Source organism: Notolepis coatsorum (genome assembly GCF_963971535.1).
Source record: "Notolepis coatsorum genome assembly, chromosome: 5".
Classification (NCBI taxonomy): Eukaryota; Metazoa; Chordata; class Actinopteri; order Aulopiformes; family Paralepididae; genus Notolepis; species Notolepis coatsorum.
The window spans coordinates 114,686,190-114,702,611 of NC_140169.1; the positions used below are offsets into that span (position 1 = coordinate 114,686,190).

Sequence of the window (16,422 nt, forward strand, 5' to 3'; positions counted from 1 at the left end):
ACAGTGCAGCATAGTTCAAGTCCAGAAATCCAGCCCTAGCAGCTCGCCATAGAGGGGGGGTGGAGCAGGGGGACACCTGACTCATTAACCAGATAGACAGTTGATCTACTGGCCAATAGTGACTGTTGATATTACACTTAAAAATCATGAAACACGTAATACAGAGTATATGAATGGAGTCAGTCACATCATTCTAGTATAGGACTCAGTTAACCCAGTGGAGTCAAAGCCATTTTCTCCTATTTTAGGTTTGCCTGGTTTAATTGTGTTATAATGCATGTATAACCTCGAACTTGTATAGCAAAATGAAGTGCTATACATGTTTTATTTCAGGACAGCCTGGCCTATCAGAATATCTAAGCTACAGTTATGTCATATGCATGTATAAATTAGTTATATCACTATACTGTATATATTAAATAAAAAACTAAACAGAAATTGAATATAACATAATTTTTTTTTTTTTTTAAACACGCAGAACAATAATGAAATGTCTCCTCTCAAGTCTTGGGAATCAGGGGGATAAAGTAAGATTGTTATCCAACACACATCAAAAACGATTGAACTTTTTTCAATATAAGTCAAAATATGTAACTATAGTCATATTAGTTTTATAAAGGCTCCAAAAAGACACTGCTGTTCCAAGCTGGATTACCAAGCCTCTGGAAGGGCTAGGATCACACCAGATGGAAAGCTACAAAAGTAAGGTTGCTAACAAAAGAAAAACGACCAAATGGTTAACCCTTTCACTGCAACACTACAGAAGGTTAACCCTTTCACTACCACACTACATAAGGTTAACCCTTTCACTACCACACTAGTGAAAGGGTTAACCCGCAGGGTTAAGCATGAGACTCTGGATGAAGTCGTGTAGAATGTAGTCGCTGTGTACTTTTGGACGCCTCGAAGCTGTTGAACTTGACCGGCTGGATGTAGCTGACTAAGTTGGACATCTCCTCCGTGGCGAACGCCTCGCTGCCCGCCGTACCCTGGTCACAAACACGTACCCTGGTCACAAACACACACGCACGTACGCACACACGCACACACACACACGCACACACACACACGCAGACGCACACACACGCACACACGCACACGCACACACACATACACAATCATCATCATCATCACAGTGGAATATACTGTACATTTCAGCCTCTCAAACAAGTCAACTATCCTCATTGAAAGTATAGAACGGTGAGTGTCTTTTGTCTCCTTCTATCACATGAGTGTGTATATCTGTGTTAAGGTAAGGAATGTAAGGCAAGTCTTACTATATAATATTATAGGCCTGTGATGACAGAGCTGGGGAGTAAAGTGCTTTATCAAAGTTGTACACCAGGGGGCAGCAACAGCACATAGTATAATGCTAGAGAGACCATCGACTGCAAAGGTCGGGATGGCAGAACCAAGCAATAGAAAGAACATGGGCACATGGACAGCGCTTAGGTAACCTCTGTGGTCTGAACCTCCACACCTCATCTGAACCTCCACACCTCATCTGAACCTCAACACCTCATCTGAACCTCCACACCTCATCTGAACCTCCACACCTCATCTGAACCTCCACACCTCATCTGAACCTCAACACCTCACCTGAACCTCAACACCTCACCTGAACCTCAACACCTCATCTGAACCTCAACACCTCATCTGAACCTCAACACCTCACCTGAACCTCAACACCTCATCTGAACCTCAACACCTCACCTGAACCTCAACACCTCATCTGAACCTCAACACCTCATCTGAACCTCAACACCTCATCTGAACCTCCACACCTCATCTGAACCTCAACACCTCATCTGAACCTCCACACCTCATCTGAACCTTCACACACCTCATCTGAACCTTCACACCTCATCTGAACCTTCACACACCTCATCCATGGAGCCCTTTTTACAGTCATCGTCGTCATCATCCTCATCTTCGCTCTCTGCCTCCACCTCTCCTGAAACACAAGTCATAGAGCTCAATACATTTACAGGGAGTCAGAAACACTGTAAGGCACTTGTAGGTTTCAAACACAGTGTGATTGTTGTGAATACTGTATTTGAGGGGGATTTGTACAGTGGCTCGGGGGGTAGGCACTGTGTGTCGAAGTGTCCTTGAGCAAGACACTTAACCCCTAATTTGATCACGTGAACTAAGTAGCAAGCGTGGCCTTCATCAGATCACTTACCGATGGACTTCCTGCCCTGTGGCCTGAGACTGAGCTCTGCCCCTTCTGGAGGCTGGGAAGACTCTGCCATCTCCTGATTGGTTGAACCTAGAGAGAGAGAGGGGAGGACATTCAATAATAATCAACACGTCAGCTTCTTCCCAGGCATGGAACCGTGCAGGGCAAACGTAACACACAAGACTACCAAGTGTCATGGAGAGGGACCCTGTCGGCCACCCGCCCCCTGCGGACGGGTGTCCCCCAGGGCTCGGTTTTAGGACCCCTTCTCTTCTCCCTCTACACTAAATCACTGGGTAACATTATCACGTCTCATGGCTTCTCCTACCATTGTTATGCCGACGATACTCAACTCTTCCTCTCCTTCCCTCCCTCAGATATCCACGTCTCTGAGCGGATCTCGGCCTGTCTGTCCGACATCTCAGCCTGGATGACGTCCAACCACCTCAAACTGAACCTAAGCAAAACAGAATTGCTCCACCTGCCGGCCAAATCCTCCCCCCTAACCGACCTTTCAATCACAGTCGAGAATACAGCTGTGACTGCGTCCCCGACCGCCAAGAACCTTGGTGTTGTCCTCGACGACCAGTTGAACTTCTCTGCTCACATCGCAGCGACGACCAGAACCTGCCGATTCCTCCTGAGCAACGTCAGAAGGATACGCCCCTTCCTGACAAAAGAAGCCACCCAACTCCTCGTCCAATCAACAGTCATCTCCCGCCTCGACTACTGCAATGCACTGCTCGCTGGCCTCCCGGCCACTGCCACTAAGCCTCTTCAACTCATTCAGAACGCAGCGGCCCGCCTGATCTCAAACCTACCGAAGTCGGCCCATGTCACCCCACTTCTTAGGGACCTGCACTGGCTCCCCATTGCTGCACGAATCCGCTTCAAGGCCCTCGACCTAGCATACCGTGCGGCAAAGGGAACCGCTCCCGCCTACCTCCGGTCAATGGTCTCTAACTACACACCCTCAAGACCCCTACGCTCTGCATCTTCTGGCCGCCTCAGACCTACTCCTATCCAAGCTCCGGGAGGGTCATCAAAGAGAAGTCGCCTATTCTCAGTCCTTGCCCCACAATGGTGGAATGAACTACCCACCCCAGTTAGGACAGCCGAATCACGTCCAATCTTTCGCCGTCGACTAAAGACGCACTTCTTCAACCATTATCTGAATTAAAAAAAAAAAAAAAAAAAAACAATAAAAAAATCTAACCCTAACTAACCGTACTGTCATGCACTTGTCCTAATAAACTAACCTACACTGTAGCACTCAACACTTTGATGAACATTGTTGCTCAGCTGATAGAGTTGTGCCCTTCCTGATGGCTTGTCGTACAGAACTTGTAAGTCGCTTTGGATAAAAGCGTCAGCTAAATGACTAAATGTAAATGTAAACAAGACCACACTGTAGGGTTCAAGTCTCACGTCAAGTCGCTAGTCCCAATAGAACAAGCCAGCGCTACACAATCATCAATACAGTAGAACAGCTTTTAGAGAACGGCAGAGGATACTCCTGGATACAAAATACGGTAAATCATCCTCTGTTCAATTACTATATTGTTCTAGTCAGATCTGTTGAATCTCTATAGATGTCAGGCCAGCAAGCCAGCTTAGTGAGCAGTGATGTATCATGTAGTCAACCAACTGTGTTGCTCATTCCCTCCCACCAGGGGGCAGTGTATATTAATGTAAGACTGAAGCTTGGCCACTCTGTCCAAGTGGTCTGCGATCGTTGCCAGTAGACACAAATGCCGAAGAGAATTTATCCTACAGCCCACTCTCATCTACAGCTGAACATTGTGTGCATGCACGCACACACACACACACACACACACACACACACACACACACACACACACACACACACACACACACACACACACACACACACACACACACACACACACACACACACACACACACACACACACACACACACACACACACACACACAGCAACCAATCACTGTCCAGCATTTAGGACACCCCAGTGGCCAGCAGTGCATGTGTCTGGCAGGGAGTATATGTAATATTCAATAACATTGTTCTGATGGAGTAGGCAGTGAAAGTGATGAATGATAAACAGGATCCATGTTCACTCCAGTGGTTCCATGTCTTGGAAGCACAGAGACACAAAGATACCGTCCCAGGTCCAGATGGACCCGTCCTGGCCTGCTGGGCCGCATTTAGAATCTGAGACGCCATAATTCAGTGTTCCGAGGCTGACTTTAATGGGTTTATTTGCAGGATGTGTGTGTGTGTGTGTGTGTGTGTGTGTGTGTGTGTGTGTGTGTGTGTGTGTGTACACGTGCATGTGTGTGTGCAGGCATACCGACCAATACATGCATCATGAATACATTTGTGTGTGTGTGTGTGTGTGTGTGTGTGTGTGTGTGTGTGTGTGTGTGTGTGTGTGTGTGTGTGTGTGTGTGTGTGTGTGTGTGTGTGTGTGTGTGTACACGTGCATGTGTGTGTGCAGGCGACCAATACATGCATCATGAATCCATAATGCATTCATGAAAGTTGTGTGTGTGTGTGTGCATGCCCATTTTATTGTAACATACTGTATAATATAACCGATAGGGCATACAGACCCTCATCTGCACCTTTGTTTACACTGTTTATTTTCCTCATATTTTTATATTCAGAGTTTTATATTGTTTACACTGTTTATTTTTCTCATATTTTTATATTCAGATACAATTTGATTGCCTATATTTATGTCTTGCTACTATTACCCTGCCCATACCCTGCTGTACCTCCCCTCACCCCTCCCCCATGCTGCTATGACACCCGGATTTCCCCATGGGGATTAATAAAGGAATATCTTATCTTATCAAAAATAATCATATTTCAGTGTTCCGAGTCTGACTTTATGGGATTATTTGCAGGATGTGTGTGTGTGTGTGTGTGTGTGTGTGTGTGTGTGTGTGTGTGTGTGTGTGTGTGTGTGTGTGTGTGTGTGTCTGTCTGTGTGTGTGTGTGTGTGTGTGTGTGTGTGTGTGTGTGTGTGTGTGTGTGTGTGTGCGCGTGTGTGTGTGTCTGTCTGTCTGTGTTTGTGTGTGTGTGTGTGTGTGTCTGTGTGTGTGTGTGTGTGTGTGTGTGTGTGTGTGTGTGTGTGTGTGTGTGTGTGTGTGTGTGTGTGTGTGTGTGTGTGTGTGTGTGTGTGTGTGTGTGTGTGTGTGTGTGTGGGTGTGTGTGTGAGTGTGTATTCTTAGTGTTGTATGACAGTAAATGGAAATAGTCAATGGCCAGTTATACAAACAAAAGCTGTTCATACACACCCCAGGAGTGATGTATTAGGCTACAGAAAAGTAAACCGAGGTAACCCAGACTGTAGTGGTCAAACTGAACGGTTGGGATATATACAGTATATATACAAGGGCTCACAGACACCAGAGGAGTTACTAAATATATATACAGTATATGAGTAGGTGTATAGGTACCAGTGTTGGGCAAGTTACTTTAAAAAAGTAACTAGTTACAGTTACTAGTTACTTCTTCCAAAAAGTAACTAAATTACTTACTCAGTTACAAATTATAAAAGTAACTAGTTACTTCAGAAAGTAACTATTGTGTTACTTTCAAGATTTTTTTTTACATAAACAACATACACAAATCTAAACTATTTTAATGTTGCTGTGGGACAAAGTGAGACTAGCCTCCAATCAAATGCCATGTAGGCTATGTAGATATTATAATTACTATGTTTATATAGTGGATCATAAAAATACAAACAGTATAGATGTTTTGGAACTTTTGATATGTATTGCCCCTCAACAGGCCACAACTGGGCAACATTAAATTATGCTTGTTAAGCACTATACCAAAAGTAAATAACAAATATATACTGATTGATTGAACATTTTAATGAACAGATTGCAGAATGGGTACAATACAGTACGGCTCAATACACACAATTGTTAAGGGGATGCAGACCAGAGAAAGAGTTTCGTCTTGTTTACATCAGGGTCCCCCATTTTCAATTCATGACATTTATGACGAAAGTCTTTCTCTGGTCTGCATCCCCTTAACAATTGTATGTATTGAGCTGTACTGTACTGTACCCATTCTGCAATCTGTTAATAAACTTTTCAATCAATCAATCAATGACATACACAACATACAGATATAAGAATCTAATCGAATCATCTAAACTAATCTAATCATTACATTTAAGACATGCATGACATACAGAGATATAATATCTCTGAGCACCTGAAGCCTGTGCTATTAAACCAGGAAGTGCAGCACTGTTGATAAGGCTGTCAGCACTGCAGTAGGGCCACTCAGTGCCCTGCGCTGCAAAGAGTGAACACAAAACGCTGACTTGAGTCGCTTGTGTTGTTCGTTGGATTCGTTTTTGGGCTCAAAACGTACACTACACGGACTGACGGACCGCGGTCTCATGCTGACTGATCAGTGATCGCTTGTCTTGTCGCGCTGTGTGTCAGACTCTGGATGCTTTAGACACCCGCCCACCTCTACCTCTGATTGGCTTACCATGACATTGTATTCAACCTCAGCCAATCGTCAGCATGTATGCTTGGCTCGCGCACTGTCCACTAAACAAGGAAGAACATTATTATTGCCTCTCGGCGCAGAGATATGTCTGATGAAAGAAACAGGTTCATTCATAGTAACGCGCCGCATTTTTTTGGAGTAACGGTAACGACGTTATTAAGATTGGAAGAGTAATCCGTTAGATTACTCGTTACTGAAAAAACGAACGCCGTTTGTAACAAAGTTACTTATAGCGCCGTTATTCCCATCACTGATAGGTACTAGTGCTAGGAGACGAGGACTCACAGACACTAGAGGAATAGCCTTAGTGACGGGTTGAAGTTGTGTACTTCTCAGGGGAGATTTAAAAAAGCCTTAAAATAATTCAGGAGTACAGTTTTGAGTAAAACATTAAACATATTTTCTTTTTCAAAAAAGTATATCTTGCAGCATATATTAATAATTTTTTTCTTATATAAAAATATATTTAGTTTTTTAGAATTGGTAAAGGATAGGCAAAAATAAGCTTCAGCCTATTCCTTTTTTTCGGTCGTTGATTTTGGATTTTGTCTGTGAGCTTGCCTTGAATATGTTCATTTGTGATTTTTTTGAGGAGTTACTAAATATATATATATATGAGTAGGTGTATAGGTACCAGCTCTAGGAGACAAGGGCTCACAGACACTAGAAGAGTCACTAAATAAATATATATAAATATGAGTAGGTGTAACGGTTGTCATATCGTCACCTGAAACTTCAATGCCCTGAGGGAGTTTCGAACCCGGGTCTCCCACGCCGCGGGCAACAGCACAGACCGCTATACCAAGAAGTGAACTCACTACTTTGCAACGTGTCTATCTGTCTTTTGAGGATGAGAGTGAGTTTAACCCATAGCACCGCTACTCACCCCAGGCCTTCTGTGACTGCGCTTCGCGGTACCATCCGTTACATAGGTACCAGCGCTAGGAGACGAGGGCTCACAGACACTAGAGGAGTTACTAAATAAATAAATATGAGTAGGTGTATAGGTACCAGCGCTAGGAGACGAGGGCTCCCAGACACTAGAGGAGTTACTAAATACATATATATGAGTAGGTGTGTAGGTACCAGCGCTAGGAGACGAGGGCTCACAGACACTAGAGGAGTCACTGTAGGTGTTGGACGCCTGCTCAGACAGCTTCTTCTTCGCGCTGCCATCTGCCTTATGATGCTTCTTCTTATTCTTCACCAGGATCTTCCCCATAAGATCCATGGGACTGGGCAATGGTACACCTGACTCCAGCTAGAGAGAGGGAGAGGGAGAGGGAGAGAGAGAGAGAGAGAGAGAGAGAGAGAGAGGAGAGAGAGAGAGAGAGAGAGAGAGAGAGAGAGAGAGAGAGAGAGAGAGAGAGAGAGAGAGAGAGAGAGAGAGAGAATCAATGCACATGGCAAAACGAAAGAGAGCGACAAAGAGGCAGGAACGAAAAGATGAAAAATAGACATTAGAGTTGGGAGCAATATTTAGAATTGTATTTCTGTTATGACTCTGAAATTGCACACAACAAAAGAAATAGGCTGATGTGTGAATGGTGGTGAGGGGATGAAAGCAGCTTGGATCAGAGTTTTTTTTCACAGTCCTGTTTGCTGCTGGATATAACAGGCAGGGGTGGTATAGGTACACAGCTCCTTTACTTTACTTCACCCAACATTTTTAAATAAACATATTTTACCCCTTACCCAGAGATATCTGCCGCCACTTCAATACAATTTAAAAAATACATTTGAAAAATGTGCTCATTCATTTAATTCAATCTTTATTTTGACTTGAGATTTACCCTGGGGGGCAGCCCTCATGTGTTGTCAGTACCACATAGTCATCATAAATAGTCCACAACAACAACAACAACAACAACAACAACAACAAAGTACAAGGAAGAAAACAAAAAATAACATTACATAACATAACATTACACATTACAGATTGTAATGACCTGCTTGGTCACCAGTGCTCTAAATCGACCCATGGGCACTAGTGCACCCAATTTCAATGCCCCCTGTCCACTGCAGAGAAGTCAAAGGCAGATCTACCAAGTTCAGTACAAAATCTAGGCACTTTAAGGATAAGCTTCAGTCATTTTGTCCATTTACCCATTTACTATAGGGTTCAGAGGTCCATTCCAACAATGAGGTAATGTAGTTTGGACAATCTCCAAATATGGCTTTATATAGAAATAAATTCCAGTGCCAATCTCATCTTTCTGCCAAAGAGGACCACCCAACCTTATTGTACAGGACACAATGGTGAGTAGTATAACCATCACCGGTGACACATCTGATGGCTGAATGATATACAGAGAGGGTTTAAGAGTGGAAACTGCCACATATTCTTCTGCTACAGTATTTATTGGGAACCTGGCTCTATTTCTGAACAGAAATCCAATATTTTACGGCAATTTACTGGCAAGAACGTTCACATGGTATTTAAATGTAAATCTCTCATCAAGCCAAATACCAAGGTCTTTGTATTCTGTGACTCTTTTAATGTCAGACCCATTCACAGTAGATATACAAAGGTCATTGTAAACTATATTTTTGGCTCTAGAGAATAACATACATTTTGTTTTACTAGCATTTAACACCAATTTGAGACTAATAAGTGAACTCAAAAGCAAAGAAATCATGACCTGGTTAGGTTACTATGATGATCAGTAGGAAGCATAGGAAGGAAAGGGATAGGAAGCATATGAAAGGTAATAGGAAGCATAGGGAGGGTGTTAGGAAGCTTAGTTCTCTACTTTCCTCACAAACATAATCTCCAGCCATGACCGGGTATTGATTTTAGGCGATTTCAACATCCATGTTGACAATTCCACCAGGACATTTGAGAGCGAGTTTATAGACCTGACCCACTCTCTTGGACTGATCCAACACGTCTCTGGTCCCACCCACAAAGGAGGACACACCCTAGACCTCATCCTCTATCTTGATCTCCCCATCAGAGATGTGAGGACCACGAAGGCCCATGTTGACTGCGACCATGATGCCGTGATTTTCAATTCATTCCTGCCCCCCCCTACAAACACTCAACGCTCCGAACGCCTCTCTCGGTTCATTAATGCCATGACAGCCACCAAGTTTTCCTCCGCCTTTACCGCCGCCCAAAACAACACAGGCGAAGAGCCGTCTTCAGACCCGGAGAAACTCACCAGCATCTTTAACTCCACCTGCCAGTCTATTCTAGACACCATCACCCCTCTCACCCTCAAGAAGCCCAAACCTGCGGCTACCGCCTGGCTCAATGACACCACCAGAGCTGCGGCTACCCCCTGGCTCAATGATACCACCAGAGCACAGAGGAGGATCTGGAGGCAGGCTGAGTGCAGGTGGAAAAAAGACCATCTACAGATCTCACTGGAGATGCTCAGGGACAGCCAGCAGACCTACCAGAGAGTGGTGAAAAGTGAGAGCGCTAAATACTTCTCCAGCGTAATTGCCAAAAATGCACAAAACCCCAGAGCATTATTCCAGACCATAAACTCTGTTGTCTTCTCCTCTTCCAACACTATCCAGGATCCATCCCCTGCCAAATGTGAGGAATTTCTGTACTTTTTCTGTGAGAAAGTTAATAATATCAGAAGAAATATCCCACCCCCCACTCAGGACCTATAGCCACCACGCTGGGATGCACATCAAATCTCCCCAATTTCGACCCCATCCCAATGTCCTCCCTCTCCGAGCTGGCCTCCTCACTGAAGCCTGCGTCATCCCCCTTGGACCCTGTCCCCGCCCACCTCCTCAAGGAGGTGTTCCACACAGTCGGTCCACGCATCCTCTCAATCATCAACAGCTCACTGGCTACTGCTACAGTTCCATCCACCTTTAAACAGTAGTCCAGCCCCTCCTCAAAAAACCCAGCTTAGACCCCACCCTACTCAGCAACTATAGACCAATATCCCAACTACCATTCCTGTCCAAACTACTGGAAAAAGCTGTCCTCAGTCAACTGCTCCCCTACCTCCATCAAAACAACATTCTGGAGAAATCCCAGTCCGGCTTCCGGGCTGGTCACAGCACTGAGTCCGCCCTCATAAAGTTATTGAACGACCTACTCCTCATCACCGACTCTGGGAAATGTGCTGCACTGGTCCTCCTCGACCTAAGTGCAGCCTTCGACACGATCGACCACACCATCCTTATCAACCGCCTCCAGCAGGGGGCGGGCATCACAAACACCGCCCTGGCTTGGTTCAAGTCCTACAAGTAAAACAGAACCTTCTCTGTGAGCCTAACAAACTGCTCCTCCCAGAAAGCGAACCTCACCCACGGAGTCCCACAGGGTTCAATCCTGGCTCCCATTCTCTTCAACCTCTACATGCTCCCCCTCAGTCAGATCATCACTCGGCACAACATCTCGTTCCACTGCTATGCCGATGATACACAGATCTACTTACCACTCACCACAGATGAACCCTCTGGCTTAACCCGACTAAAAGACTGTCTGGGAGATATCAAAGAGTGGATGTCACAAAACTTCATGCATTTAAATGAGAGCAAAACTGAAATAATCCTGTTTGGCACACGCACCCCTGTCACCCAGATCACCAACAACATGGGCACTCTGTCCACCCTGATAAAACTCCAGGTCAAAAACCTGGGGGTCTTTTTTGGCTCTGAGCTGAAACTCGACAGACAGAGCAGTGGCTCAGTCCTGCTTCCTCCAGCTGCGCACCATCGCAAAAATAAAAACATTCCTCTCCCACAGCGACCTTCAAAGGGTCATCCTCACTCTCATATTCTCAGGGACTGGACTACTGCAACGCCCTCTACTCTGGTGTGGCAGACAAATACATTAAACCACCTCCAACTCGTCCAGAACGCAGCATCCAGGCTTGTGACGGGCACCAAGATGAGGGACCACATCTCCCCAGTCCTTGTATCCCTACACTGGCTCCCGGTAAAACAACGAATACATTTCAAAATCCTCATGTTCACATACAAAGCCATACATGGTCTCGTCCCAGCCTACATAAAAGAACTCCTGGTCCAATCAACCAGCTCCAGATCCCTCAGATCAAACAACCAAATCTGCCTAAAAATCCCCCACACAAGACTGGTGATGAAGGGAAACCGGGCTTTCGCAGTCGCAGCACCGACACTCTGGAACAAGCTCCCACTCAACCTGAAATCTGCAAGCACTCTACGGACCTTTAAGACCATGCTCAAAACCCACCTATTCGCCATAAACAATCCATGAGCTCGTTTTTTGTATTGTAGTATGTCTGGTGTATTATGTCTGTCTGTTCTCTATCTGCTTGGTTGGACTGCATGTATTTTTTCTGTTTTCGTATTGTTCCTGTTTTTTTTGTTTCTCTTTCTTTCCTGGGATGCGCCCCGTGCCGATGCAACTATTGGTTGAGGGGCGCAATATAAATAAATGTATCATATCATATCATATCATAGGAAGGGAAGGGATAGGAAAGGTGGTAGGATGCGGAAAGTGTTAGGAAGCTTAGGAAGGGAAGGGATAGGAAGCATAGGAAAGGTGAAAGGAAGCATAGGGAGGATGCTAGGAAGCTTAGGAAGGGAAGGGATAGGAAGCATAGGAAAGGTGATAGGAAGCATAGGAAGGGTGTTAGGAAGCTTAGGAAGGGTGATAGGAAGCATATGAAAGGTGATAGGAGGCATAGGGAAGGTGATAGGAAGAATAGGGAGGGTGTTAGGAAGCTTAGGACAGGAAGGGATAGGAAGCATAGGAAAGGTGCTAGGAAGCATAGGGAGGGTATTAGGAAGCTTAGGAAGGGAAATGTTAGGAAGCATAGGCAAGGTGTTAGGAAGCAAAGGGAGGATGTTAGGAAGCTTAGGAAGGGAAGGGATAGGAAGCATATGAAAGGTGATAGGAAGCATAGGACGGGTGTTAGGAAGCTTAGGAAGGGTGATAGGACACATATGAAAGGTGATAGGAAGCATAGTAAAGGTGCTAGGAAGCATAGGGAGGGTATTAGGAAGCTTAGGAAGGGAAATGTTAGGAAGCATAGGCAAGGTGTTAGGAAGCAAAGGGAGGATGTTAGGAAGCATAGGAAGGGTGATAGGAAGCATAGGAAGAATATTAGAAACAGGTTCCAAGCACAAGGGGGACAATTTCAATGGACAATGGTGGGAATGAATTCATGCATAAATGTTTTTAATGTGTATATTAACGACGATAGGTTCACTATTATCCATGTTGTAAACAAGGGCCAGAGAGCGGATTCCCTGAGGCTCTGAACAGCAAACCTGTTGTGTTCAAAATATCTATTTGAATGGAAAAATAATGGAAATGAATTCAAAGTCACGTGCCTGGCTTGCTTGTGTTTCATCACCACGGCCTTGTTGGCGGGATCAGGATAGATACACAGACACACACATAATAATCCAAGGCTTTGCATGGTGGAGATATTAATAAAAACACAATTTGTTCCACAACCCCTGCAGTAAAACAATTGTTCCCTTTTCCTTTGTAATGTGCAAATAAAATGCAGCGAGTACAGCTTGCTAATGACCAGCGGCCCCTTCCACACTGTGTTGACGTAAGCCCTCAAAAGTTTACACTTTCAACACTTAAATCAGCGATCTTGAAGGAGACTGATCATTAAACATCTAGTCTCTGGGGACTGGGCTGAAAGTGGGTACATCGCTGATTTATTCATGGAGTACACTGTTTTGGATCAGAGTATTTAGGGGCATTAATAATACATTGTTAGGAAACTCATTGTTGGTGTTGAATAAACACATAATACAGTCACACGCGGCCGTGCACACACACACTGTCTCACACTGTCTCACACACACACCTACCACACACACACACACACACACACACACACACACACACACACGCACGCACGCACGCACACACACACACACACACACACACACACACACACACACACACACACACACACACACACACACACACACACACACACACACACACACACACACACACACACACACACTGTCTTACACTGTCTCACACACACACCTACACACACACACACACACACACACACACACACACACACACACAGACACACACACACACACACACACACACACACACACACACACACACACACACACACACACACACACACACACACACACACACACTCACACACTTCAAATCGTCTTTGCATGAAGGGTGAGAACATAAAACCCCCAGGACTTTATAGAGGACTTTTCCAACTGCAGATGTCTCATGCATTACCTCACTCGGTCAATAATATTCACTATATTACATTATATTATATTACAGTCACTCATATTCACCAAATTAAATTAATGAATGCTTCTCTCCACTTATCAAATGTAAAGGCCGAACTGTTTCAGCTGCAACAACTTTCAACTTCCTACCGATCCTAAACCTAAATTCCATTTCACAGCAATTTCCTAACTACAAACACACAAGTCGTATGAATAACCTTTTGGCACCATTATTTTCTCAATTCAGTATGAATGCACGTGAATAGAGCTGAGAAGATAGTTGTTGTTAGACATGAATATGATTTAGTTAAGAATTCCATAACTGTCTGTCAGTGTGGTGATAACAGAGGAAAAGGTGAAACCACAAATTACAAATCAGAAAAGTAATTTGTATACATTCAGTCATTGTGCTAACTTCAAGTGAAGACACTCTGGAACCACCTCAAGGACCCCTAGAGGTCCTCGGACCCCACTTTGAGAACCAATGCTTTAACCACTTAACCTCTTAAGCTAGAGCGGTCCGGTACCGGTACGAGTTTGATATCACTCCATAAATCCATCTCTACAGAATGTATGAATTAATGTTGCGCTTTTTTCCCCAAATAGCCAAGAGTAAAGACCCTAACCCTGTCAAAACAGCAGTCAACGTGTAGGCTATAAGTTCAGCACTACGTTTATTTACCAATGATTTTAAGTGTTATTAGTGAAATATGAGTTTATAGAAATCTCATCACATGGAGTTGGAAAAAGGCGCTTATTGGCGCGAGGACTTGGCGCAACCTAACTTGAGTGTAGTCGTTTGAAAGAAGGGACCCAGGGCTTTCGATGGGCTTTCGAATAAAAAAGAAACTACACTTCCCAGCTCACACCAGCCCCTATCAATCATCTGACTTGTAGCGTGAACTTTTTATTTATATATATATATTTTTTCTCTCTTTATTTTCAGGATCATACAGTATCTCACGGGTGGAACAAATGTGAACGTTATTGCTATAAAATAGAATGCAGTTCGTTTTTCTACCTTTCTGTGAACGTCTAACAAAAAACGGCGTTGCAAACTGATGAAAAATGGCGGATCAATTTACATTATAAGAAAGTAACTGTACTTACAGTATATTTCATTCATGGTTTTTGCTGCCCTGTCAGGGGTGCCTGGTGGTACTAAATCCAGATTGAACTCTGCCATTGGAAAGGGGAGATTTGGGGCGGCTGGGTAGCGCAGCGGACTAAGCGCCTGCCTACCACTGCAGAGACACTGGGATCGAATCCAGCTGTCAGCGGTACCTCCGGCTTGGTCGGTCGTCCATACTAACACAATTGGCAGTGTTAGCGGGTGGGAAGCGGTGGGGTATGTATCCTGGTCATTGTAAACAGCGACTCCTACAGGTCGGTCGGGGCGCCTGCTCAGCAAGGAAGGGAACTGGGGGAGATAGTGTGATCCTCCCACGCGTTACACTCCCCAGTGAGAGTCCTCGCTGTCAGGTGAAAAGAAGCGGTTGGTTGACTCCACATGTATCGGAGGAAGACATGTGGTAGTCTTCACCCTCCCCAGACCGACAGTAGGGGGCAAGAGCGCAACGACTAGGAAGGGAATTGGCATAACGACTAACATTGGGATGGGAGAAAAGTACGGAAAAAGGGGGGAAAAAGATCAATAAAAAAAAAGGAAAGGGGAGATTTGGCCCGATCCATAGATGTGTGACTTGGCCATAATAAGGTCATTTATAGGCCTGATATTCTATATTCTATACTCATATTTAAAATTGCATGTGCCCGGATGGCAGAATTCCGTACTGTATCTACAAAACCTCCTGTTAATCATCTGCCCTTTATTAATTTGCTTAGATCTTTTGTACATGTGATCTCAAGAAGGTGCTGAATGAGCTCAGTGGCAATTTTTCATGTCTGGTAAATTTGGTGTTATTCACCGTCAAATAGGAAAAAAGAAAAGAACAAAAAAGATAATTGATATTCTCCTTTGGTTCATTACAATTTACTCAAGCCTAGTAGTAACAGACACAATGTTTCTGACAGTGGAAATACATTCCCTGAGATCCATTTGACGGTGAATAACACATTGACCAGATGTGAAAATGTCAGCTCATTCAGCACCTTCTTGAGATCAAGTGTACAAAAAATCTAAGCAGATTCTGGGAAGTGTAGTTTTATGAAATTTGAAAGCCTATCGAAAGCCCAGGGTCCCTTCTTTCAAAATACTACACACATGTATGCCAGCTTCCTTTATTTCCGTCTAATTCGTCCAGTTTCCGCCGGTATACACGACTAGATTGCAGCAAACTACTTTTATTTCTTGTTTGTGGACTACTGTAGCTAGCTGATATCCTTTACAACTACTGACAACTGTCAGACAGACCATATGGCGTGGAATGTAAGTGAAACCATGTGTCATCAAAAGAACCAGGAATGGAGTTGGGAGCACGATAGTAGGGTTGGGAAGGTATACCTCATGGATCTATGTAAAGTAGGGATGTCCGATATTATCGGCCTACCGAT

General features: G+C 44.4%; 1 protein-coding gene across 1 annotated transcript in view; it reads right to left on the reverse strand.

The window, feature by feature from the left end:
• The window catches only part of LOC311228313 (1-phosphatidylinositol 4,5-bisphosphate phosphodiesterase beta-1-like), a 397,421-nt gene that overhangs the window by 144,598 nt on the left and 236,401 nt on the right, over positions 1–16,422 (reverse strand). The window contains exons 8-11 of the mRNA XM_084314222.1: positions 7,795–7,969; positions 2,186–2,272; positions 1,884–1,954; positions 893–989 (exon numbers count right to left, since the gene is read on the reverse strand). Coding sequence (XP_084170348.1) covers positions 893–989; positions 1,884–1,954; positions 2,186–2,272; positions 7,795–7,969 — 430 coding nt within the window. The remainder of the gene's footprint in view (positions 1–892; positions 990–1,883; positions 1,955–2,185; positions 2,273–7,794; positions 7,970–16,422) is intronic.